Source organism: Tinamus guttatus, unplaced genomic scaffold, assembly GCF_059628265.1.
Source record: "Tinamus guttatus ecotype Peru unplaced genomic scaffold, ASM5962826v1 Tinamus_guttatus_pri_ptg000602l, whole genome shotgun sequence".
NCBI classification, from domain to species: domain Eukaryota; kingdom Metazoa; phylum Chordata; class Aves; order Tinamiformes; family Tinamidae; genus Tinamus; species Tinamus guttatus.
The window spans coordinates 4,914,859-4,941,408 of record NW_028289136.1 but is presented as its reverse complement, the minus strand read 5'-3'; the positions used below and the strand labels follow the sequence as shown (position 1 = coordinate 4,941,408).

Genomic DNA, 26,550 nt, shown 5'->3' with positions numbered 1-26,550 from the left:
ACCCATGTTGGTGCTTATGCTGATGAAGGTTGACAGGAATAGTGAAGTTCTGCCCTGAGATGAGGACCCGTACTCTAAATTACGCCAATTGCATTTGCTGATTGAGTTTCATTCTGGTACTCTGCAGAGTATTCTTTTACCTATTCAACATCTCATTGTAGTTTCCAGCTCCACTGTAAGAAATCAAAGGAAAATGAAATACAAATTTGAGGAGCAACAGCAAGGAGTCTATTGATGCTCCTGTAATTATGTTAGCTATTAATATTTGCTTTGCTTTTTCTATGCGAGCTGCTCTGTTTTGATTTTGCTTTAGTAAGGTTATCACTGCTTGAATCTTGGCCAAATCAGGTTGCTGGCTCCCTGGAAAAGAAATTGTCCTCACATTTAAGTGCTTAGCACACACTGCTGGGTGATCTTTCTCCTCTACTCAGCCCTGATGTGGCCACGTCTGGAGAACTGTGCCCAGTTCTGGTCTCCCCAAAACGAGAGAGACTTGGAGCTGCAGGACAGGTCCAGTGAAAGGCAATCATGATGGTGGGACTACAGACGTGAAGGGACTGGAGCATCACTCATATGAGGGAAGACTGGAACAGCTGGAACTGTTGAGTCTGGAGAAGAGAAGACTGAAAGGGGATCTTATCAACTTGTATCTGAAAGAAGGCTGTAAATATGATCAGGCTGGACTCTTCTCAGTGGTGCCTAACAATAGGACAAGAGGAAAATGGCACAAAATAGAAGTTCTATCTGAACCTAAGGAAAAACTTCTTTACTGGGAGGGTGATTGAGCACTGGGGCAGGTTGTCCAGGAAGTTTCTGTGGGCTAGCACCCTCTGCAGCTCAGATATCCTTCTCATCAAGGTTATCCCATTTCCCTAGCAAGTGCCACAGCGAGTAAGCTGTTACTGAAAGGCTCAGCCTAACATATTCTGTTGACTGAACCAAGTGCAATTCAAGAGAAGTTTTGAACATAACTCGGAAAATGGTTTCAAATAACTGAGGCACAGGCATGCTTCCTTCTCATGTCCTGATCAAGAGGACAGGGGCCGTATTGCTGGGCACCCAAGAGAGTAGATGACTGGGCACACTCAGGGACAAAACTTCATGCTTCTAAGGGAACGTTCTGCCCCAAAGGTGAGGCAATAGCTTGTCTCAGATGCTAAAGGAGGCCTGACAGAGTTTCCTGAGGTGCTCCTTCGGACACAGAAGCCTAAATCCTGTTTAAGCATCTCCTCAGGAGCAGAAATGCTTTGTGAAATGTGCGTCCTGCCCTATCTTTTCTGAAGATTTACCTTTTATTACATTTTATATGCCAGCGCTGCCTCTTTCCCATCAGTAACTTCCCACATTTCAGGCACGTTGGTATGTTTGTTGGTATGGTATGTTTCTTCCAACACGTTTTCACGGTTTCTTTCTGAATCTATGAGTCCAAGGAATTTCGTTATGGTCTTGTCAAACGTACCAGGGACTCTCCCAGGCTGCAGACTAATCCACAGCCATTGCTGGACCCTCAGTTCAAAACACATCAGTCTCAGCAATGGCACAACCAACATCTATTTCTGGGTGCAGTGATGCAAGGATTCACCCTAGGAGTCCCAGTGCCAGCAACTGGCAGCAGGTGACACACAAGTGTCATTTCCAACACAGAGTAGAGTCAAAAGCAAAGGTCTAAAACCTGGAAAACATGAAACAATCAGTTTGTTCTCTGACTTGGGGTGAGGTTGATTAACAGTCGTCATAAAAGAATGGAATAGAAGTTGGGTGATTTATAACAAATTATAGCAGCAACCCAATCTTTTCAGGTTCGACGGACTTTTTCATCTTTTTAGCTTTTGTGGTTCCTCCAGGATGACCCTGTTGTTTGACTGGATCTGTCTGTGATGGTAAATGCTAATTTATGACGGCTGCCTTCCCAGGTGCATTCAGATCTCGACACTTCCCTTTGTAAATCCAGTGAACACATTAATGCATCATTTTTTATGGCTTCAAGGAAGCAGACAGCTCCCCTTCCATGCCCAGGGGACTATCTTCCTGTGCTATAAAAGCCTTGCAGGGATGGAGTAAAGGTTCATAGCAGTGTGCAGAAAGGAAACAAACAAAAGAAATCTGAAAACACCCCTTGTCTGCTACGCATGCATTCGTAAAGACAAAGTTTTGTGTGCTGGGGTTTTCTCAGATTCTTTACAATTCCCTTTACAACTCCATCACTACCTTCCAGGGTAACCCTACACACTGGCGAAGAGCACTGCAGCCTCCTGCCAACTCTCTAACACACTATTTGGCATGTGGTGGACACATGGTGGACACGTGGGCATTAGGAGGGCCAGCATGCAGTGCCAAATTTCCCTTGCCAAAGAATTTGAAATATTGCAGTCCCAAAGCACTATGCAAGTCTCCGCCTTACTACAAGCACTACCTGATCCTTGAACAGGGCAAACAGGAGACCAAGCATTACCCTGTGGAGTGACACCAAAGGGCTATGGTGAAGGAAAACAGACACTCTGGATCTATTTCAGCTGAGAATGCATTTCTGACGATTCATACGTGTCTAGGGCAGAGCCTCATCATTGCTGGTCATTGCTGACGTGACAGCTGGTTCCTAGTGGCAGCAGTAAATAATACGTGAGGCTGCAAGGAAAGGCAAAATGCCATCATGCAGGGCTTGGTTCTCCTCTCCTAGTCGCTGCTCCAGGGTTCGAAGTCTATGGCAACTTTGAGTTGTCCTGGCACAGCAGAATGGAGGAAAGGAAAACAAGGGAACGGTTCCACCGGGGAGCTCTTGGGTAACATCTGCTTGAGCACAGAACTGGGCTTGGAAAGACAAAAAGGGGCCATGTGTACTTTGGCAGCCTGCATTTGTACTCAGTGACATGCACGGCATTTAGCTGTCATGAATAAGACATAAACTGAGGGGCAGAGGTTTAGCTGCTACAGTTTTTGCAGAAGAAGAGGACAATACAGTTTCTTCTCTTCTCCCTCAAAGAAAATCATTGAGCAGGTAATATTTAAGAAAATAAAGAGTTGCTATACTTCAATGTAATGATGTGCAGCATACTTCAGGACAAGTCAGCATTATTTTAATAGGAATATATACATGTGTGTGTGTGTGTGTGTATGTATATATATATAAATATTTAAATTATTCTGCATAATCACTGATGCTAGCCTTTGGAACTGTTTAAAATGGAAAGAGGCAGCAGAGAACAGCAGAGAATTGAACACCAGCCTCTTATTAATGTGAAAGGCCAGATAATATTAGAAACATTTATATTCCTGTCATGCTTTTCATCCCAGAAAGATTCTTGCCTTTTAAAAGTAAAAAGTGATTCACTTTGTTTGAGTAGAGTGCAGCAGCTGTTTAACAACTGGAATTGTTTAAAGCAGGAAATTAAGAATGCAGCCAGTTCTACTTCCTAGAGAACCAGCAATCTTTATGCTCCTTGAAGATGTGGCTATCTGCCTTGGAAACCCCCCCCAAAATAACAAAAGCCATCAAATGCCTGATCAGCTGTGCTCAGCAGTCAGAACCTTGAGACAAAAAGAATTATTTAGTTCAATACTTGCAATATCCTCATGGTTTCTGGACGGGGTGTATTCAGGCTATTGAAATGTGAACTGGCCAGCTCTCTGACTCTGAATATGGGGAGACTCATACAGCTAGATGATTTCTCTGGAAGAAAGACAGATAACAGAGCTTTGCTCCCTGGTAGCATCTCCATGAACTTGTGAGGAATATCCTCTCCCTTTCCCCTCTATTTTTCCTGAACGCTGTGTTCTTGATGGAGGACCCTAAAAAAGCATTGGGGTCTGTATTTTGCCCATTCTCAAGCCTTAGCCAAATGCCATTAACTCTACTTCTAGGATGCATAATGGAAGCTAATTTCCTGGGTCACTTAAACCTTCCAATTTTTTACTATTTAAGTACATGACAGGGTGTATATGAGGTGTAACAGAGTGACCCTTGGGTAGTGAGTGCTTTCAGTCATAAATTACAGAGGTTATTTTCTGCCAAAGAGAGGCAAGACTCACTTTTCTGAGTCCCTTTTAAGGCAACATCTCCCATTTGTTGTGAAACAGGCTGTGGCCTCTTGGGTCAAATATGCAAAATCCTGGTGTTTTACCTTGTCCGCTAAAGCAGTGTCACTGCACTGTGTTTCCTTGACAGATACCGGGTGATCGCCTGCTCTCAGTTACTTATTCCAACTCCATTTAAGTTGATGGACTTTGTGTGTAAATAAAGTGGACCTGGGTGTGAAACACAAGTGTCAGTCTTGACAAATGACACTTGTGTGTGGAAAAGGGACTGCTCTCGGCGATACCTTTTTTCTAACCTGGGTAGAGATTATCTTTCTTGGAGGCACTGTTTGAGTGACTCCTGCTCGGGTTGTTGTTGATCTGGGGATGAACAGCCTCCAGATTGAAGACGCCAACACACCTGCAATTTGGTGCCCATGTCCCTCGGGGTATGATTATGCTAGGATCTGATGAAAAAAGATTCTGACTTCAGCTCCCTTCATAGTGAGGAATTTCCAGCTGCAGTAGTTTTGATTAGCAGACACACGATACTGCAGCACTGGAAAGGTCTCCCGATGAGCTCAGGCAGAGCAAAACTGTGTGTTGCATGAGCAGCCCCTTGTTGCTTCTCTGAAAAACCATGCTGCTCTTCATGAAGTCTCAGCCTAGAGAGACTGTTCTGAGTAGAAAGTGACTTGAAAGGCAGAATCCACCAACCAAAAACAAGCATCGACCAGGTCATACCTGAAATAGGGCAGACAAATGACACCATAAACCTCTTCACTGTCTCTCTTCACTGATGGTACATGTGGAGACCAGCTCACGTGCCTGACCAACGCTACTCCCATCCCTGCTGTTTACATCTGAAGACAAGTTGAGCAACAGCGCTGAAACACTGTATGAACAGCAGGTCAAATAAACCACCCTACTCCAGGCCAGAGCGGCCATCAGTCCAGACAAGGTGATAGGAACATGAAGAGAGAAAAACCACGATGCTCATACACATACTACCTCTCCTTTCAGAAGGCTGCTCAAATCTGCATCTCCTCCTCTTGGAAATGCTGCAGATTTCCCAGTATTTAATAATTCTGGTCACAAAGCAGCTGCATTGAAGAAGGACTCATGGGACTTGATTCAGCTGTCTGAACAGAGGTGCCTTGTGCCATCTGAGAAAACGCAGGGTATCCAAGAAATCCATAGATAGCTGTCACCCATGAAACAGACACAGCCCAGAGAGGTTGTGTAATCTCCATTCTTGAAGGTACTCAAGAATTGACTGGACATCTAATCTAAGTAGACCTGCATTGATCAAGGATTTGGACTAGATGACCTCTGAAGGTCTCTTCCAACCTGAATTACTCTACGACCCTCTGCATATACCCGTCAGACATCAGAGTGGAAACATGCTCAGATCTAGGTGCTCCAGCTTCCAGCTCCAGAGACCAGCATAACATCTAGGACTCAAGCCTAGAATCAGATTTTCCTCACAGTTCAGGTGACCACATTCCAATCCCTGTGCTAAGCAAGGACTCTTGGGCTCCAAAGTACCTCAAGACCTCTGATGACACTTCATGTCAGGGGTTGCAATTCAAATTAAATTTCAACCTACTTCTACAACATACAACGATCTATAGAAGAAAAAACAACTCAAAGAGGTCAACTTGTACTTGTTGCACTTTCCAGATGACAAGAGTTCTTAGCAGTAGAGCAGAAAAATCAAAAGAGCAGCATAATGTATGGCCGACATGGATTATCTGCAGACTGTAATGCACGGTGTGAACACATATATGACTTTTTCATTTTATCATCAGAAAAGACAACATTTATTTGTAGACTTTGACATCTGAATAAGCTGTCACAAGCCAATATGTTACAATCTATCTGTTGCTGTGCTCTAGCCGTGTACACCACTGTTCCAAAGAAGTTCCAAATGCAAGTTAGCAGCTGATGTGCACTAACTTGTAAACATGTCAATGCCTTTTGTCTCTCCTGTCTACATCTGCTGTCCTGCAGGCTAACAAGGCGACACAATGCTTATCTCAAGGTGAGGGCAACCCAGTTATACAATTAGCATTTTGAACAAGAAGATATGAGGAGCTGGTCCACCAAATTTGTACAGTCTGGTCATGCTATTCTTGATGTGATACAGATGTGGTCTCTATTGTACGATAGGCAGAATAACTTTTTTTTTTCCACTTCTGTCTCTTTTTCATAACACGACAGGGTATTTTTTCTCCCTTTTTTTTTCAGGCAAACTGGTTTTATCCTTGGCTCTATTTACCATATTTTTACACATCTGATGTGGTGAACTTTATTGCTGCCTTGTGTCAGCTGTAAGCAGAAAAGATGAATACAGTGATATACAGTTTCATGTTAAGCAAAAAGCGACCTTTGTTTTACAGCATGTCCTCTTTGTACGGTTCTCCAATTTTTTCCATCTTTTCTAAAGGCATAATTTGGTCCATTTACCATGCCAGATGTGCAGAAGTATTTTAAATATTCAATCAGAATCCCAGTTGCTGTGAAGCAGATAATCATGCTCTTGGCTTGGCTATTTTTTTTTTTGATTGCACTGTTCTTGCTACCAGGGTAAAACAGAGGCTTGCAAAATGTAGTCTCCATTTCACAGTCTGTGTCCTGGCCCAGACTTGTGGTTTACAAAGCCTTTTGCCGAGTGAGAACAAAACAAATTATGCAGCCTCCCTTATGCCTTAAATTTAATATCTCATCTCCTGCCCTCTAATTCAAACCTTCACACTGCACCAGGCTTTCCTTTGTAATGAGATAACTCTGAATATTAAGTTTGCATTATGCAGGGCTATTATTCACATGCCTGACATCATTGCATACGGAACTGTAATCAATAAAACATGGTCTGAGAAGGATTGGATGGCATGTGGGCACAGGGACCAGCCACTAAGTTACTTTGAAGCAGCCATCCCAAGTCAGTAGTGGCCTACCAGAAAGCCTTGATGAGAAACTCAGTCAAAGCTAGAAGAGTCAGGGCCCTTTGCTACCTGAGGTGGCCCTGCCGTGTCACGGCTGAGCCACACGCTCAGATGGGGTGACAGCACGAGCGCGTGGCCACTGCCTGCTCTCTGGTATATGGACTTGATCCGAGGACAAGTCAACCTCACTCCTCAGCCCTGGCACTCAGCTCCAAATCCATTTCATCTGAATTCACATCCTCTCTGGCTGAGTCAGCCTGGCAGACTCTGCTGCCTGCTCTCCACCAGCTGTCAAACACAAAATCTGCCTTGCGGAATCCAGCCCAGCTGACTGTTCGCTGCGCGAGCGTCAGCGGCTCCGCGAAGCCTGACGTGCCACATGTGCCCGTGTCCTACCTCCGTCGTTGTCCTTCCCGTCGCCGCACGCCGTCTCCATGGAGGTGTCGCAGCCCGCTCCTCGCCAGCCCAGCTGGCAGACGCAGTGCCAGCCGTTCATGTCCAGGGTGCATCTGCCGTTGCCGTTGCACAAGCCAGGGCATCCCTCTGCAAGGCAAACAGCCACGCGTTATAACGCGCTGCAAAGACCAGCAACATATCCTGGAAAGGGGCTACCGAGACAGCTTTTCCCTTTTGCTTTCAATTTATTTCTCCACTCCCACTTGTTGTCTCCCCATCTGGAGTGAACTCTCCCAGTTGGACATCAGAATGGTGGTGGTGGCCTTCAATGGGTTACTGCTTCCAGCTTCCCCAGGAGGTTCTCACTGCATGGTCTCACCGGTTGGGTGAGGAAAGGGTGAGCTTTGGGGAGGCAGGATGATTTGACTGTCCTGTTGTTTGTATCAAATCCTTTGCTCTGTAAGATGAGGATTTAGGGCTACCTACATTTCATATGGGGTTAAAGGTCCTAACAGCCTGAGAAAAACAGCTGGTTTTCCATGATCTCAGTCTGGTAAACAGGCAAAGCTGTCCGGAAAGTGACGGGATTCTCTGTGCTAGAAAATGTTTGGAGAACACTTGATTTCTCTGCTTTTCAGTCTGGATGGGATTCATCTTGCCGGGTTACAACCACCGGTGATGGAGATGTTTCAACTCTCCCTTTAGTCAGCAGAGAGGCAAACAGACGTTCCCACGGCACGAGTCCCCTTGTGTATTTTAATGCTTGTATTGATGAGCTGAAGCATGCTCTGAAAGTGCCCGTTTCTCTCTACTGACTAGAAAAGGATTCCAGGGTGACTAGCACAGAGGCAAACACTTCTATTATAAGTGATTAAAACAAGCAGAGATGAATCCCATAATCCCATCCTTCCTGTCCGCTCACCAGTATTTGATTTTCTTATCTGATGACCCCCTGCTAAGTTTCCCATCTCACTTTTTTTTTTTTTTAAACAAAATAGCAGAGTAATTTCCACAGTAAGTAGGAGGGTGAAGAAGGCTGCTTAATTTATACAGTCTAGGGGACTTTTTACCTACACTGCTTGGAAATCTTTACAGAGAAGCGGTCAGAAACATCAGCCATATTTTACAGATTAGGAAACAAGGCAGTAAAATTATTTTCAAGGCCATTCATTAGGATTGGTTAAACCAGAAATTTAATTCTGATTTCTCAATCCCTGTCTGGAGGCCCTCTCTGCTTATATGTGTGTCATGAAACTTTGTTGTGTGATATGAGTTTGTCAAGAGCCTTGGCTTTGCACGACAAGTTTGTTTATGAAATTGCACAAACACCACGGGTTTATTGTGACTTGAAGAGTCACAACATAGTGGTAAAGAGTGCTGCAAGGTGGGTGCTACTGCAACCTGTGATTGACTCATTAAATCTCACAAGAGCCATTGCAAAGAGTGGGGAGACAGCAGGCGTAGGACACGACACCATCATGTATCCTGTGCTAGGCAAATGTGGTTCAGAAATGCCTTTTAACTAATAAACATTTCATCGTGAATTTAACATTTCTTCTACAATTGTTTTCCTACATATTTAGAGGAATGAGATGGAATAAGGAACAATAGTGGTATGGAAAAATCCTTTAAAAAGATCTTAAATATTCTTTTACATTTACAAACATGGTTATTTCAGTCCTTTAAAATGTGTAGTCTGTCTGTGGTAAACATATTTTGGTACTTAAAATTTATATTAGTATTTATATACCGTGGAAAGAACTGCCGGTACTATTTATACGTAGGGCTACTTGAAATTTCCCATTTTAATATCCTGCCTTCAAGTACTTGCAACAGTGCCAAATTTCTAACCATTTAAGCTTTTTCTTTTTTTTTTTCCCATGCTGAGGCTAATTTATTTTTTTGTTTCCTCTATTTAATTTCAGAATCAGCTAAAAGTGTTCAGCTGTTGTAGAGATTGAGAGAGGATATGTATTAGTTGTTAAAATAAAGCAGTAAATAACTTAGGTAAACCTACACTTCAGAGCAGATAGATTCTGTTTTGGTGGGACAACCCTGACACCAGGGATGTTTTTATCTCATCTTCATAAATCTCCCTAAATTTGCCTAGATGAAAAGTCTCTCAAGAAACCTCACTGTGTGCATATTCTGCATGGATTTATTAGAGTTTAGCTGGTGCCTCAGTTCCACGATGCTGTTCTGTCATCCATGAGCACATTTCATGTTTTCATTGCTCTAGTACATCCGTTGAGCTCTGTCTCTCATCCTAAAATAATTTGTTCTATCCTGTAGTTTCAAAGGCGGAGCAGGAAAATCCTTGCCAGGAAGGTGGAGTCATGTTGACCTTGTCAGGAGTTCAGTGGGAGTCAAAAGGAGCTTGGTTGAAGAAGTTGATGAGAACATGGTAGAAGCATAGGAGTCAAAGAAGATTTGGATAATACTGTATTTTTAACCCAGAAGCTAGTGTTCAATACCAGTAATCAGACTTTTCTCTTCTGCAAATGGAAGGAAACAAAAAAGAGACTGATACTTTCAACGTTGGATTTTGGAAGCTTTTTCTGGGAGCTAAGGACAAAGTTCCAAGTCATGTAGGAACAGATCCAAACCCTGGAAATCATTTAAGTTAGGGCTACAGCATTTCACATGATGGAAATTCAGAGGAAAAAGAGTAATTAATTTTTTTTTCCCTTAAAATTATATTGTTCATTTCTTAACTTTTGAATGAGGATCTCAAAAGCAAAGTTCTAACATTCTGAAAGAGAAAAGATATTGTACTGTTTGATCATTGGCTGTAAAACTGAAAAAAAATGAAAGTGATCTTCAAATAATTCATGTGAGGAGTGTTCATCATATATAAGAAAAAATAATATAACTGTACAAATGAGCTTATGAAGTATTGTATATGATTTATTCTCCCAAGCTTAGGAAGGGTGGAACCTGGAGTGACAGAAACTGACTGACATAATCAGGAAGGGGACATCTTCTTTATGTAAGAAATTGGTAAGGGCTTAATTTGCCCACTCAGGTACAGAAAAGGCTGAAAAGGCTATGATTGTTTTCCACACATTCACGAAGCAGACAAACAGTGAGAAGGTAAAACAGTTATTTAAGCTTAAGAGAATAATCCTGCCATGAGAACATGAGAATGGACATAAGCTAACCATAAATAAATTCTGTCTGGAAACTGGAAAGAAAAAATATCTCAGGATCAAAGGAATAAAGTTTTGGAATAGCTTCCAGTATGAGTATTAAGGAGAAGCAGCCTCACTGTTCTTCTCAGAGAGATTGGCCAACTCATATAAGATACTAAACAGTGTGGTTCCCTTGAAAGCAGAGACTCTAACCAGACTCTAACCAAGGAAATCCATTTCATTCCTATGTCCTTGAATTTTGGGTGAAATTTGTTGTCTATATAAAATGTATTTTAGTCTATCCTAACGGACTTTCATAATTGCCTCCAAATCATCTTTACCTGGACCCAGAGAAACCAAGTCAAGCATCTCAGTAGGTAGACGGATACAGGAGAAGCACCATCCAGAAGGACAGAAAAGAAAGAAAAGAATATTTCATAAAATTTTATCCTGGAAGTGCCTACTGCTCTTCCTTGACTATTAAGAAGATCCAGGGTGACAAGTTCAAATATAAACATCTACACTGTAGATAACCTGAAGTGGGATGACTCCCATCACAAACATCATAATCCGTTGTTTTGGCATCTTTCAAGTGAAGAAAGCAAGTTTACCTAATCTCACCATAGACAGCCATCTCTGTTTCCTAAAGAAATAAATCTCTTTCAGGAAGTCACGTAGAACTGTGTCCTAACAAGATAACATCTTCACAGATTCACGAACATACAAGTTTTTGGATATTGACCATTGCATTACAAGGTACAACAAAGTGTTGATGCTGTGAGAAGAAAATTATACCTCTCCTTTGCCCAAAGAAGACAGTGTGCAGAAGTAATGAGGAAGGAAATCATTAACAGAAAGCAAAATAATTAAACAGCAGCTGTTAGAGGATGCATAGCTCCAGAATGTTAGAAGAGAATGCAAATAGATAGGCCAACATATCTGGCAAAATAAACCTATGAGCTGGTTCACTGAGTAAAGACTCGACCATCATTAACCGTATAGAGATAGGAACACATACTATTCCACACTCCACAAATGGAGCACTAGAAAGCACTTGACAAAAAGATGGTACAAATTAACTTCATCCTCTCCTTTCCCATCCTGGGGAATAAAGCAAAAAGATCATCCATTTTTTGGAGTGCTTCTGAATATCAGCACAGCAGGATGGCTTAATCTTCACAGATTTACACCATCATATTCTTCCATCTCTGATGTTCTGTAGCTAGAGTCACTATGACCCATTATTCCTGTTTGTGTTTGTTAATTGTATTTTGGTGATTCAAAGAATTAAATACATGAGTAGAGCTTTTTGAGGGAGAAAAACAAAACAAACCTTGATGCAATTTTCTAACTAAAGCACATGAAAGTGTTCCTGAAGAATGATGACACAGCAACACATTCAGGAAAATGTCAGGCCTGCCATGCCTGGTCAATACAGACCAGGAAATCACTATAAAAATGACTAATTTTGACTAAACTAAAGAAGAATATCAGCATCAAAGAAGAACTTCTCCAGAGTAAGAAATTATCTTACCATTTTAAGATTGGTGGTAAAATAATCTGCTCTTAATGATCTGCACATGTAAAGCCTTCTCTAATTAGCCCAATTATAAACAATATTCAGTGGGAATTTTCTTCAAGCTAAGCCTCATTGCCACTTGAAATTGGACTTAAAGGGTAAGGCTTTCTTAGGTCTGATGGCAAAGTACCACAGAGAACAAATATGTTTCTTTCTCTTGTCTTTCCTGGTGGTTGTCCTCACAAGTCCTGATAGGTTTGAAATAAGTAGAACATGGGATGATGCAAACACTTGCAGCTTAAAAGAACGATAATCATTAAGTGACTTGTAGAAATTCTGGACAAAAGGGAATGACCAAAAAGCATTATCTGACTCCTGCAGGCTTTGAGAGCATGGTGGAGTGTTCTGAAAAATACTCAGTCCTTAAACTACCACCATGATATTTTGTGACAATGGGAATGAAGAAATATCTAATCAAATGGTCCCTGAAGGATGAAGATTGAAAAGTCTCTCACCAGAGCTCCCATTTCTTGTAGATATACAAATAAGAGAATTGGCTGCAGTTAGACCTTGGGTTCTCACCGCTCCTCAGACTTCAGGAGTGGGCAATGAAGTCACCCTGCATTTCCCGTGGTATTCAAATGGATGGTTTAGCATCTTTCCATTTCAGACTAGCAACTTATATATCTCACTGAAGAGTTAATGTGTTTTTAGTTATTTATTCACTTTAGTGTGAGACTTGATAACCAACAATAGAAATTAATTATGCTGACATATCGTCAATTCCAAAGGAATCCAAACAGGGGAGCTCTCTTTAAAATCAGCACATTTTTTAATAATATGAATCTCTCTTTATTTTAAGCGTTAGCACTGTTAAGTAGGACTTAGCCTTGAAGACTCCCTTCCAATTCTAGTTGGATCTTTTTGGTTTAATCATCCTGAAGTTTACTCTTAAAACTTGCCCTCCAACTTAGAAACAATTCTACATCTTGTCTGTCTTACTGGCTTATTGTAAAGTTGTGGGAAAGACTCGGCAGTAAATCAGGCTCTCCCCTGACAAGGGGTGACAGGATTACTAGGAAGGGATTTCAACCAGAAAGACGTTAATAATTAAGAAGGCCAAAATGGCATGAGTAATTTAGTTCTGAAAAAACGCATGCTATGCAGTTTAGTCAAGTAAAAAACATGTACTATTAATATTTCAGATATTGCTAATCTTCCCAAAAGAGGCCAAGCACTGAGCAATAGTTTATTCTTAGCATGTTGCTAGGAATAACTTGTTACACTTTGCTATACTCATTAAATATAACATCCCTTTATTCTTGGGTATTAAGGTGAGTCAAAAGGCTATCCAGAGAACAAGTGATAGCTAAAGAAGGGTTACGAAAAAAAAAATGGGCCACTGAATAGGCTAATCACTATTGCATGTCCTTGGACATAAGCTATACAGGCTGATCTGTCATCTCCTCTATGCTCTTGGTTCTTATCTGATCCCCTTTGATCCAACCTTCTCCAATGCACGTTGAAATGAAAGGAGAAAGCCCTGGATTTTTGAAATTCAGAACACTGAGATGTGGAACATTAAGAGAAGGTTCTGGTTGCATTCCCTAATGGTGACCTGCAAGTTCTTTTAAGAATGCCACCACTGTGACTCCATAAGGATATGAAAAGTGGTCCTTTTTCCTTGATCTAAGGGAAGAAGGATATCCTAAGAAGAAGGATATATTTTTTCTTCCTAATTTCAATACAGAAAAGGATGTTTTACTAACTAAACAATGAGAGAAAGCTAACTATCACTGAACAGTCAGTCCATAAGCAGGGGTTCAAGGAGAGATGCTACTTACTGCTGCATTACTCTCCAAAGTTTCCTTATTTACATTGTGGACATTTCATTATTATTCATACTTACTTATTCATTTTCTTTTCTATTTGCAATTGTATCTCAACCTGGCTATGAGCATCAATGGAAACAGGAGAGATGTTAGAGTATAAGCTCATTTAGAGAAGTCAAGTCAGGACAATCAAGTTTCTCATCAAACCCTAAGAGCTCTAGAGACTTCAATTTAACCATTCAGCAACCAAATATTTTGGCATATCTGCCCTTCTTCATGAAATTATCACGGCTGCTGTTTCAGATTGCTCACAACCTGAAAAGGGAGGGTAAATTGTATGGAAAAAAACAGATTTATTCTGACTTTTTTTTTTGGTTTGTTTAACTGGCAAATACATGACGCTGTGTCGATTCAGCACTGTGTTATTGCTAGTGTCAAATCAGCCATGTAGAAGAATATTCGTGTCCAACTCAATCATATTCATCGTCTGATCACTGTATTTATCTAGGAGATGTGTACTATTTCAATATTTTTATAAAAGTAATATGCATTCAGAAACTGTCACCGATGTTTCTGCTTAAAAATCAGAAACTAATTTAGCATACAGCTCTGGTTAAGAAACAACTGTGAATGTTTTAAGATATCAGATTAACTCTAATCCATAACACTTCAATTCCATTTCTTCTCAGGAAAAGATCTGCGTTCTAGACTTGTTTTACATTTACAAACAGGAGCATAAGGTCAAATTTCTTTGTACTGTCAGTTAACATAACATCACTAATTTCAATAGAATTCGCTGATTTACACAACCAGAGGCTTTGCCTTTGAGCTTGTAACACTTCTACATATATATATATATAGATATCACACAAAGTTCCCATGTAAGACTTAGCAGCCATGGATCGAAACATGGAGACTTCACACAAAAAGTACACTCACCTGCTCGTTACAAAATGGACTGTACACATTTAATTAAAACATATCACTGTATAGGGCACCTGCTGTATTCACAGGCACTTTTTCCTTCTGACTTCCCTTACCTGGGTAGGAGGGGTGAGGATGAGAGGTGGTTTGGACGGGAGGGCAGGGTCAAAGGGAAGGGCAGGAACACGGATACGATATGAACACAGGGTCACAGCACTTACAGAGGGCTTTCCTAGCGAAATGACTGGAAAGTTCACCCTTCCAGACATCAGGGAGCACTTTGGTGACAATGAGGAAGAGATGCAACCTCAACACAGCATGTTCACGGTGCATTTTTTAAAAGAAAAAACAAAACAAAACACAAAGACAATAGGAAAAAATAGGAAGGAAGAGCATACCTTTCACTACCTTATCCAGATAGTGAGCTTGGGAGATAAAAGACAGGACATTTAAGGTAGGATTGAATAAGTGCATTGCGGCTTACTACGAGACTGTGCAGGTGCTAGAAAGGCAAAGGAGAGTTTGCTGTGATACCAAAAGAAAAATTTTGATTATGAGGAGAGATAAAAAAGGAAGAAGGGTGGAGCACAGCCCTTCTTGGTCAAAGAGCTCAAGAAGGCTGTTTCAACATTCAGTTATCTTTGCTTATTAGGATCCGGAAGAGAAACAGGAAAGTTTTATATATATATATTTAGGTATGTGTTTAGATATATATATATGTATATATTATAAATATATATATGTGGTAGATTATTGTAAGGCTCTGCTCATTTGCTACAATCTACCTCTGTTTTACCAAGTGCTTGTCTTTTCAATACGGAAAACAGAGTCATTTGAAAGTGCTCCACCTCACCTGATTGTCTTATATGTTTTTTCCCAACAAAAATGCACAGTTCTCCTGTGGCCTTACCAGACTGAGAGAGGCTTTTACCCTGGATCTGCTTAACAGTAACACATTGCATTTGTACAATATCCTCTAGCCCAAGGTCAAACCGCTTCACAAATATTAAATTAACCTCGTGGCAGCTCTACCAGATAGATAAGTGCTAATGTACTCATTCCAAGGAGGACGAAAGCAAAGAGAGGAAGGTTAGAGATGTAGAAGGAGCAGTCATGTGCCCAATTCCCATGGAATATTAATTTGGAAAACCACCTTCTATTTGATTTTCTGGGGTCAATCAGAAAGTTGGTGGCAAAGATGCAAGCGGGACCCAGGAGTCCTGCTTTGGAGAGGCCAGTGCAGCCAGCAGTCGGCACTCTCCCTCCTAAGATCTGATCTTAGCTGATCTAGGTTAAATAAGAGGCCCTGACTCTTGGCTTCTCTCTCCTTCACTCCTTACACCCAGCACTTTGCTCCGATTTCCATTATCATGCAAATCTTATTAAATGTTATTTCCGTGGCTCAGGTAAAGCTTGCAGGCTCCCTGCAATCTCCCTGTCAGTACTTGTACCCTTATGAAGAGATTTTTTGTTTCGGGTTTGTTCATGTAGACTGCCCACCCGGGAGGTCACCGACCTTGCAAGAGTGTTTTTTTCCCTGTCTCGTGAGCCTAATGCTTGAATCGAAGCACTATCGTAGGTAAGCTGAGAGGGCTGGCAGGACCAGAGCTACAAGAGTTTGAGGCAGTTATGAGGCTAGTGAATGAGATCAACTAACCACCTCCGTGTAGTAGCAGTGATGCAGGAAGCAGAGCTTGGATACCACTTGCATGGTTTTAAATTCCACTGCAAGCTCAGGCTGCAGTCACTTTGCAGTTGATGACAGTGGAGACAGTTGCCAATGTCAACCATGTGTCAATGGTATATATGTACCTTGTTATTTGAAAAATAATCCAGCTCTCTTGTGGAAATGTTCCACACAGGGACACGACTGTAGGCCAAGGCAGCACAGATTTTTCTTCTCTAAACCTGTGTAATTCTCGTTCACATATTATGGTTCTAGTATTAAAATATCATCTTATTATCTAGAGACACTCCTTCAGAAAATCTGTGAGCATATGCAGGCTACGGAGCTACATAGGGGCTCTGAAAAAAAAAAAAAAAAAAAAGAGATACTTCACGAAGGTGTCCTCTTCTGTATCCAAAGATGCATTGAGCTCCATGTCCCTTCAGAGGTGCTCCTGAGGAAATTCGTATGAGCATCTCCTAGATGTTTTTCATCCAAAAATCCTCTTATTTCGATTGCCCAAGTTAATTTGTTTTCTCTTAAACATACTGGGGGGATTATATGAATAATTCGCTTGGCCCACACTGAGAGACCGAGCGGAGAGAGCAGTAAGGGCGGTGGGAGAGAGGCTCCTGGGCAGGACATTTTCCCCAGCAGACTCTCGTTTCTCATTTTCTAAGCACCCTTTTCATCTTTATCTTCCTCGCGGGATGAAGTGCACACAACCTCAGCAATATCCCAAGTTTGAAGGAGCAGAGAAAGTAGCTGAACCTTTGTTGATGAACTAGTGAAGGCACAAGGAGTTGTTCTCCAGAGACAGGAAAAAAAGAAAAAAAAAGATTGTTTGCATTTGAAGTTCATCTGTGCCTAATATTTACTGTCAAATATGGCATCAACTACATATGGCCAGATTATCTTCAATCTGATGCAAAATCTTGCTGGAACGAAGCAGAAAGTGCACGTTTTCCACTGCATGCTGCAACCATGGCCCCGTGTGGCCAAAAGGTACCAATCCCATTTGGGTGAGGTGGATAGCAATGGATCAAGAACAGCTTAGAGTCTGCAGTGGAAATGTCCGAGCATTACGGTGAGCTGAATAACGAGTGTGTTGGGCTGGGGGTGGTGAGAACCTTCACCACACACCGGTGCGTACAAGGTTCCTTATTTTATGCAGGTGGACCGAGCTGCTTAGGGAAGCGAAACGACCCGAGCGATGGGTTCGAGAGCCTGGGAAACGAGAAGACAGCCCCTCTGCAACGTGCCTTGTTTGGATTCCAGCTGCTCGAGCAGAAAGCGAGAGGCCCTGATTGCAACCCAGAACACGTGTGATTATTTATGCAAGAACGCTGATGAAAGCCAAACCTAAAGGGTAGATTTCTCCCAAATCAGAGTTTTGCTAAGCAAAACAAAGAACGGCTTGATTGTGCCATAAGCAGGAGCCCACGTGGGAAGGCCTGTCTGCCTGTCTGTCTAGACACTGGTTACCACACACATCATCGTGCATACCAGGACCAGGTTTTTTAAAGGAGTTAAGCACGTAACTCTTATAAAGATCAATGGGAATTAGGCACTGAGGTGCTCTGAAAATCCTGCTAGGTAAATGCTTGTGTGTTTGGAGAGCTAAGCAGCAGCCCAAGAGACCCTGTAGCATTCAGGTGCAGCAACCAAACTTCAAGTGATACCTCTAGGTTTATGTCCTGGCCATTGAAGGATGATAAATATCTCTGGCATCACTGCAAGTATGAATGCAGGAAATCCCTTTCTGCCACTATTTCTAAACAACCCCAATTTGAACCAAAGCATCGAGATTCGTTTGCTAGTAAAATACCATATATAGAGATTCATATATCTGATAAAATTTTTTGCAAGGCCCATTAGGTGGAGTGAAGTTTCCATTCACATCCTGGAGGCAGGAGGCACCTGGGACGCTGTCTGGACCATACTGTGAGCTATAGGAAATGTGAGGCTGTGCTGCGAGAGCCCTGTGCTGTTTCTGGAGTCATTCATTACACCCAGGACATCTTCTGTGGTGCCATCTGTCCATCAACCCCATACAGTGGCCTACAACAGAGCTGAGTTGTAATTTGGTCTTTCAGAGCCTGCACTGAGAGGGCTGATTTCACCTTCAAACTCACTGTGCTCCCTGGATATTTTGAGTGTGTTTTGGGCCATAAAAGAAGAAAGCTCAATTCTTGCAAATTTTCTAATTGGGGCCAAGTTTGGAATACACTATAGAGCCCATCATATAAACCTGCATTGTGGCTGTTGTCATTTTTATGTATATGTGGGAGTTTTGTTTTGTTTTTCCTTTAGGAAACTAGAGCAAATAGACTGAACCATTCTGCTGGGTTTCAGGATTCCTGCAGTTATATAATCAGCTTTCTGTTCTACTCTCTTGCCTGGATGCACTGAGTCTGCTGAATTAGGATGATGAATGCAAGCGTCTGCATCAATTTCCTGGTTGGGAATTAACGGAGGTTCCTCTAATGAAATCTCTGAATATGAGCAATCAAGCTAGTATACTTGGTAATGTAACTCTTTGTATGAGCAAACAAAATTAATCCACAGGGATCAGAGTTCCTTTGTACATCGCAAGAAAGAGCCTCCCATGACCTAAAAAACAATAGGATTTCTTACTCTCAGACATGCTCAACAGGAAATGGAAGTGCCCTTTACTTGTATCATCCATTGCTACCCATGTTACCTGCACACACGGCAATATTGTTAAAGCATCACTTAAGCAATGGGGTTGTATGCTTGTCAGTGCTAAAGCAAACCAGGCCATGACACAGACATATAAGGAATTACTGTCAACAGAACAAGCTGCCATGCAGGGAAATTACACAAGGACAAGGGGAATGCTTTCCACATACTTAAATGTAATTCCAAGTCAATGTCCTTTCATCTGTGCCAATATTACTAGCTTATTACTCCTTCTCAAGCTATTCAATTTTCTGGGATATTTATGACTTTGCCAAATCTCTTTTACATTCTACACATTTATCAATGAAATATTCTGCAGGAAATATGGTTTGCAGCTTCAGAGGCATGGGACTATGTGCAAATTTGTTGCTCAGTCATCATGCAAGAAGATGAGGAGGGGGAAGTGAAAAGAAACAGAATTGCTCCAGCACTCTAAGTATTAAAGAATTATTCCTGAACCATTACAGTATTGCAATAGGAAGGCAGTACCCTACAAAATGATGGTGTGCACCATTAAAATCCTGATGCTGACTGCATTGCAGTGCCTGCCTTCCCCACGTTGGCATGGATTCACTATACTTAAGTGAGGAATACCACAGGTAACAGGCTAACTTTAATTATAAGGAAAGACAAAAGTTTGCTGTTCAGAAACAAGTAGGGCATATCAGCTATGTGTTCAAATATCATATGCTGAACTAGTAGCATTTTTGTTTTGCATCAGAAGTAATAAAATGGCACTGAAGGTTCGAACTAGGCTCTTGTGAACATAAATGACTTTTACCTAAATTTGTCCCCTTGATTAAGCCTTTTGCTTAATATTTTTTCTTCTTAAAACTCTTCTATGAATCTGTGTTGCTTTTCAAACCAAAGTGCTTGAATATGAGGCTATAAAATAATATTACAAAAACACAGCATTCCAATTAACACAGGACTGTTCTCATTTCATTGTAATGTAATTTAAGAGAGGGGTTTTTTTAGCCCTTGTTCATGAAAAGAAATGAAAGCTGCTAGGAAAAGAGAAGAGAAAGCAGAATGCAATGTCTAATGAGACAGGAAGTATTTAGAGCTAGATATTTTTCATTAAGGGATGCATGGGGAGACCATAATGTGGTAGGGTGACATTAGCATAAATAAATGATAAGTAGAATTGAGCCACAGATATGGTTTGTGCCATTACCCTAATGTTGGAATTAAAATATTGTGATCAGGCTTCATTTCCTGCATGTCTTTGTGTGTACAAACCTACCTGGAGCTCAGACAAAAAAAGTGGATGTCTACATGTTTAACCAAGTTGATAATTCACAGCAATAAACATGCAGACCTCTACTCAGGTATTATTAGCACCTAATTTTGACACAGTGTGATTTGTATGTATTACTGCACAATGAGAGCAATGCAGAGGTACATTTTTGTCTCTTTTGAAAGAAGCTGATTAAAACAAAATGCCTGGAGGAGAGTTCTCACTCCAGACTGACTCTTCTCAAGTCAACTGATTTTTTTTCAGGTCTACACAGGCATTCCTTAGAGCAGAACCAGATCCACTAATTTAGCTTCCTGTTAATGCATAAGTGGTATCTGGAGGTTATTAATGCTGCTGGTTTTACAGAATGATCATAGAACAGGAATTAAAGCATTGGAATACAGGGCAGTTGTTAGAAGAAAAAAAAAAAAAAAAGGAAGTCAAAGTATTCGATGGAGTTAAGTGAGATGAAAAAGAAAGGTAAACCCAAGCCAGGTCATTAATAAGACTGCAACTTTCTTAAAATGGGTTTTGCACCTCTTTGCATAAATTCAGCATATCGTTGGCATCTTAATAATAATAATAATAATAGAAATGACACCAGGAGTCCAAGGTAAGTGCCAGGTGCATGAGTAATACAGAACCAAGGAGAGAAAAATGAACATCTTAGAAAGGCAAAAGAGCAGGCAAGGGATAAACAAGATAGAGTCAAATGTCAGCCAGAAGTTTTCTAACTGAAGTTTCCTTTTACTAGCAAGCAAAGAGGCAGTGCAAATAATGGAGCAAATTAAGTGGAAGAAAACTTTAAAATCAGATGCGTGTTTCTGGAAAAGCTGTTGGTGCAGTAAAAGGAGGACTTGAAGGCCTTAGCAAGACCTTTGGGGAGAGGGAAAGTGGAATGTTTTTCAAAGTATCTAGCTGCTGTTGGGCAGCTTGTCCTTATGAGATAAAACACACACATAGGTGTACCTCACATCTTGTAATAAAAATATATATATAGCCACGTCATCACCAAATGAAAGGACATTTTGTCTTGTTCCCACATGAAAATGTATGATGTCAGAACTTGAAATCCAAGAACAAAGGTGCTCATGCTACACTAAGTCACACATATTCAATTAAGCATGCGCCTTTTCTCCTCCCTGACCATCAATTATTCTTTTAAAAGTAGTCTTTTTTTTTTTTTTTTCTCCCTACCAATAGTGCAGTGCTCTCCGTTCCACCCCGGGCTGCATTCACACTTGCCATCCCGGCACGTCCCGTGCTCGTTGCAGCGCGGGTGACACGCTCGCTGATCACAGGCCGTGCCCATCCATCCCTCCTCGCAGCGGCAGGTGCCTCCCACACAAACGCCGTGTCCTCCGCAGTCGGCTGCACAAATCTCTGTGGGAGAGGAGAAGAAAAGAGAGGAGGGGAGATGGGTGGAGAGAAGGGAGAGATGGGGGGAAATCCAAAACGTTATTGGTAAGAAAAGCAGCCACACTTCACTACCTCGCCTCACGGGGCAATGAAAGGAATTCCTGGAGCTCATAACACTAATCCTTTCTGACAATAAGAATCTAATAAGTATATTACAAAAAAAGAGAGGGACACGGATGGCAGAGGTCTGCTGTGATTGATCCTCCTATTTGCTTTCCAGCTCCCTTGCACTCCTCAAGCTTTTGTGATGGCCAAATCCAAAGGGAAAGGCTCTTCCAATAAGCAGAACAAAAGTCACATTTAATTAAAATCTGGTTAAGTGAGAAAACAACAGACTGCTAAACCACCGACGATAAAGTTAAGAGCTGGCAAAGTCTGTTTATGACTTTTTAACCCATGGTTCTGGGAATGGGATTCATTAAATCCCTCCTTCTCTGTTTAAAATTAATCAATAATATTTCTAGTTCAGTTGTGTCTGGGCATCTGCTATACTTCTGTTCTCCTACCACGCTGTCAAAAATCCCTTTTCAGGAATGCTGGTGAGCTATATGAGCTGCAGTTTGTAGGATGGTGCTTGTTCCCAAGTTTTATTGGAGTTAATGGAAGCAGGGGGTATTTGGGCACTTACCTCCCAGCAGGAGAAGGGCTAAAGGACATTGACTTTCCAGAGGTGCTGGTCTTCTCCAGCCCCCGTGAACCTCAGTGAGCATCATGACACGCATATGTGCAATATTTTGGCCCAGCAACAGACTTTTGGCTAAAAAGTGACATACCCTTGGCATGAATTTGGGAGACTTCCATCTGCACTGAATTTATCTGGAAAAACTGAGAACTGGTGGAGAACAGGTGCCAACAAATCAGGCGTTAAAGTGCCTCTTTCTGCCATTACCATGGGGTAATTTCTATGCAAAAAAATAAAAATAAATTCTAAAGTGGTGTTGTATCACAAATTAAATGAATTGCACACGTTTTTGCTTCTTCGGGCCCATCACCCCTCAGCTCACTTCCAATTTAACAGGTCACAATAGCATTCTCCCCTTTTCAATCATAGCGGCAACTCAGGCTTCATTTTGGACTATCAGGTCTTCTCCCTCCCCTCCTACTTTGCCTCGTGCATCTAAATTGGGTCAAGCTTTCCCAAAGGTTTTGCACTTACGCACTCTGCTTGACTGAGCCATTTTATAGGTTTCAGAGACTGGGGACACAGTTGCCTTTGGGGAGTACGGAGAGAAGATGCGAACAGAAGCGTCCCTGCCCAAGCAGGCCTGGGCTCAAGGCCCAGAAAGGGATAACTAGGGTATCTGCAGAGCTTGTTTTCCCAGATATTCCCCCAAAAGAACAAATATCGCTGATGCCGTCTGTAGCAGCAGACCTCCAGGGTCTCTCTTTGTGCCTTTGAGCATATTAAGAGCAGAATTCAGGCCTAAAGGCTTGGCGGGTGGTGCTGGGGGAGACTGGTATTATACAAGAGATTTACTTTGGGTCACTGGCTGCACATAAAAAATTCCAAACTACTCAGCCTGCATTAACATCACACCTGACTAAAACTCAGCCTTATTGAAGTTTGCTTTGGCATTTTCCTAATTAATACTGCTGGCAACAGGAAAACTGGCTGTTGAGAGGCTTTGACACCCTCCTGCGGCAGGGCCAGGACATCCACTCTGATTCCAGGAGGGAGGTTTTGCTCTGGGCCATTGGAGAGAGCTGCAAGGTCTCCAGTTCCTTATGCTGAAATGGACCTTTCCCAGGATTTACACAGTTCTTCAGACAGCGGTAGCTATGATAACAGCAATGGTTTGCACTTCTAGAACATGCCTCATTTTTGAAGTGCAACATGAGAACAATATCTAGTTCCTGCTGCTGCATCTCAGTGTCGTGGAACATTTTCCACTCTGATTCCTTTTGCTTCAATCGCTCAGATGTCTCCAAATGTTCTGCACATTCTATATATCTAGGTCTCCAAATAAAGGATCTTTGAGACTGAGATGCTCTTAAGACACTCAGGAACTTCTCTGTCCCATTTAGATCTGAATTCGTAACAATATTTGGGCATCTCGGGTGCTTAAACCATGGAAGTGAGACAGTATCTCTGCACATACCACCTGCTACCTAAATATAACAAAATTCTTATGTAAACCTTATTGGAAGTCAGTAGAAGTTAGACCATGAAATGCTGAAGACATGCCTGAGGAAGGACTCTGGAGTTGCTTTCAGGAGTCTTTGCATCTGCTGTAAGAAAGGGACTTTCACAGTTCCTAGATGTGAGGGAGGTAGTATCATACTGCAGTGCTTGCTGTGAACATAAGGCACAGGGCAAGTAACTGACTGGTGCTGCAGGACTGTTCTGTGGTTCCAGCCCGGGCTGGAACCAGCAACGTGTTTTTTCTGCCCCTCTCTCTAGCTGCCAGAAGCGTGGGCTGCTCAGGAGGCCACGTAAACACGCTGGATGCACGAGTCAGCTAACGGAGGAGTAACAAAGTCTGGGTGAGGATAAACACACACACACAGAAACCTACATCTATGGTTCTGAGCTTTCACCCAACTAGGAATAAATGCCTTGAGAGTACAAAGCCTGAGACTGATGGTATTTGAGTCTACGCAGTTTTCAGTAGTCTTTTCCATAGGACTACTATAGGGTTGGACAACAACTCTTCTGGTTCCTGGTCCACCTTCTTTATTCATACACATTGAAATTTACCCTTCACTAAACTAAAATGCACATATTTGTGTGCTCCCTATCCACCAGGCAATCCAGAGAACATGCCCATGACTTCTCATCTTCACTGTCTCCCATTCCCAAGCTTTGACCCACAGGGCCCATCTTTACAGTGGGAATCCCACCAATATCCTCAAGCCCTGTGATGTGCACTGCAGAAGAACTCCACGCAAGGGACTGTGAAGCTCTGAAATTCCAAAGAGATGGAGCATCCCCAGCGATGGAAGGCAATTAACATCCTGGAGGACTGTGCCCTTGTGACTGCAATCTGATTATGAATAGCTTAAGGCTTTATCTACTTAATATTTTATCTTCAGTATGAGGATCTCAAAGAGTTTGTCTAAATACTATCGGTTATTTTTTGACATTAGATTTGACTCCCATTTTCACAGATAAAGTAAATAAGGCACTCAGAAATAAAGTGGTGGGCTGAGAGGTATATATGTGAACTCCGTGACACACAGAGAAAGAGATCCCACATATTCTGATATTCAGTCTTGAGCTGTATCTATCAGACAAGTAAATGACAACTCATAATAGGTCAGATTTCTACAGATTGGTAGCGCTGAAATAAAATCAGGGACAAAAGGAAGCTATTTTGAGTGATGCTCAGAAGCCTTCTTGGAGTTCCTGAAAGGTGTCAAACTAGGATAACAGAGTGACATTAAAAAAGGTAACGAGAAAAAGGCTCTTTTTGAAAGGCAAAAATCTCTGTAAAGTGATTCCTATGAAAACGGATGGAAAACCCACTGGAACATTTGCATTTTCACTGAAATGTTTCTCAGATGAGGTACTGCCAAGGAGCCATTTTGCACACACAGCCCAGGGACTGCGACCAAAACCAAACAGATCTCACAGCGATGCAGGGCTAGGACACCGGGAGCATTTCCGAGTTCCCTCTCCCACGCATCTGGGACCCAGCCACACCACCACCCAGGCAAGGAAATGCAATCTCCAGGTTATGGACATATAATCCTACACAGTGAATATAAAAAGGGGTTTAGATTTGCAGGCCCCACAAGCTGTAACAATGAATCTCAGCTGTGAAAAACACCTGCGAAGCAAACTACTGAAGACAGTCTCCTTAAATGTAGTCTAACTACTTCTGACAAGGAACCAGGCATTCTCCAAAAGAAACCTTCCATTTTGGCTGCCATTTTAAGGGTAGAACCATACAACTTCCACATCCTGCTCCATGCCTTGGTCCCTTTATAACAGAGCACTCTTTAACACTCCCATTTCTAATGGATGATTAAATAGCCAGAGTGGCCTTTACCTTTACGGTGGCAATCAAAGAAATAATCAAAAGGTATGCATTTAAAGACAGCTCTTCTCAATGCTCCTAGGGCTGGTTTATGGAAGAAGGCAGGTGACTCTTTACCTCCTTGTTCAGACCCAGTGATAGAATTTGCCATCTCTGTTCTTAATAGAAGTTTCTTCCTTTTTTTTTTTTTTTTTTTACATTTTCTATTTCTGTTGCTAAAATTAGATAACATGATTAGCTAACATCTGAGGCTTAAATTAGGGGAAGAAAAGCTTTTAATTCTCCTCTTAGAGTATTCACACCCTGGCCAGCTGCATTATATTGTTCCTGCTTATTTAAGCTCCGTTAGAACACTGTGGTTGTGCACAAAAGCACTGCTGGTTAAATATTTTCACATCAGCTGTTCCCAAAAGGTGGCTAAATATTTTCTTTCATCTTTAATCTCTTCTACTGTTCGTATGAATAGCTTAGCCATTCCCTACCCTCTCCCAAAGGTGCATTGTGTTTTACTTCCTCTTGGCATCTAACTCTCAAAGCTGCCTGTAGTTCCTCGAAGGAAGGGGATCTTCTGACCAAATCTGGAGTTTTGCAAACTCTAACAAATTCTAAGCATGGATATGAGTTTCACTGTCTTCAAAAGGAACAATCAGTTCATATATCTCTGTGGAAAATACCTGGATAATTAGTAATACCCTGTACTTTGCTCCATGACATGGATGCAGAGTTTTATTTAAGGAATCATGTTAATTGATATTTTGCCATGGGGGTTTGGATCATTTGG

At 41.7% G+C, this 26,550-nt stretch overlaps 1 protein-coding gene and 1 long non-coding RNA gene across 2 annotated transcripts in view; one reads left to right on the top strand and one right to left on the bottom strand.

Annotated features, from left to right (window-relative positions):
- The window catches only part of TENM4 (teneurin transmembrane protein 4), a 364,557-nt gene that overhangs the window by 96,220 nt on the left and 241,787 nt on the right, over positions 1-26,550 (bottom strand). The window contains 3 exon segments of the mRNA XM_088534989.1: positions 7,356-7,502; positions 15,160-15,186; positions 21,568-21,753. Coding sequence (XP_088391115.1) covers positions 7,356-7,502; positions 15,160-15,186; positions 21,568-21,753 — 360 coding nt within the window.
- Positions 1-26,550, top strand: part of LOC148592420 (uncharacterized) — a 381,317-nt gene that overhangs the window by 324,886 nt on the left and 29,881 nt on the right. The window lies entirely within an intron of this gene.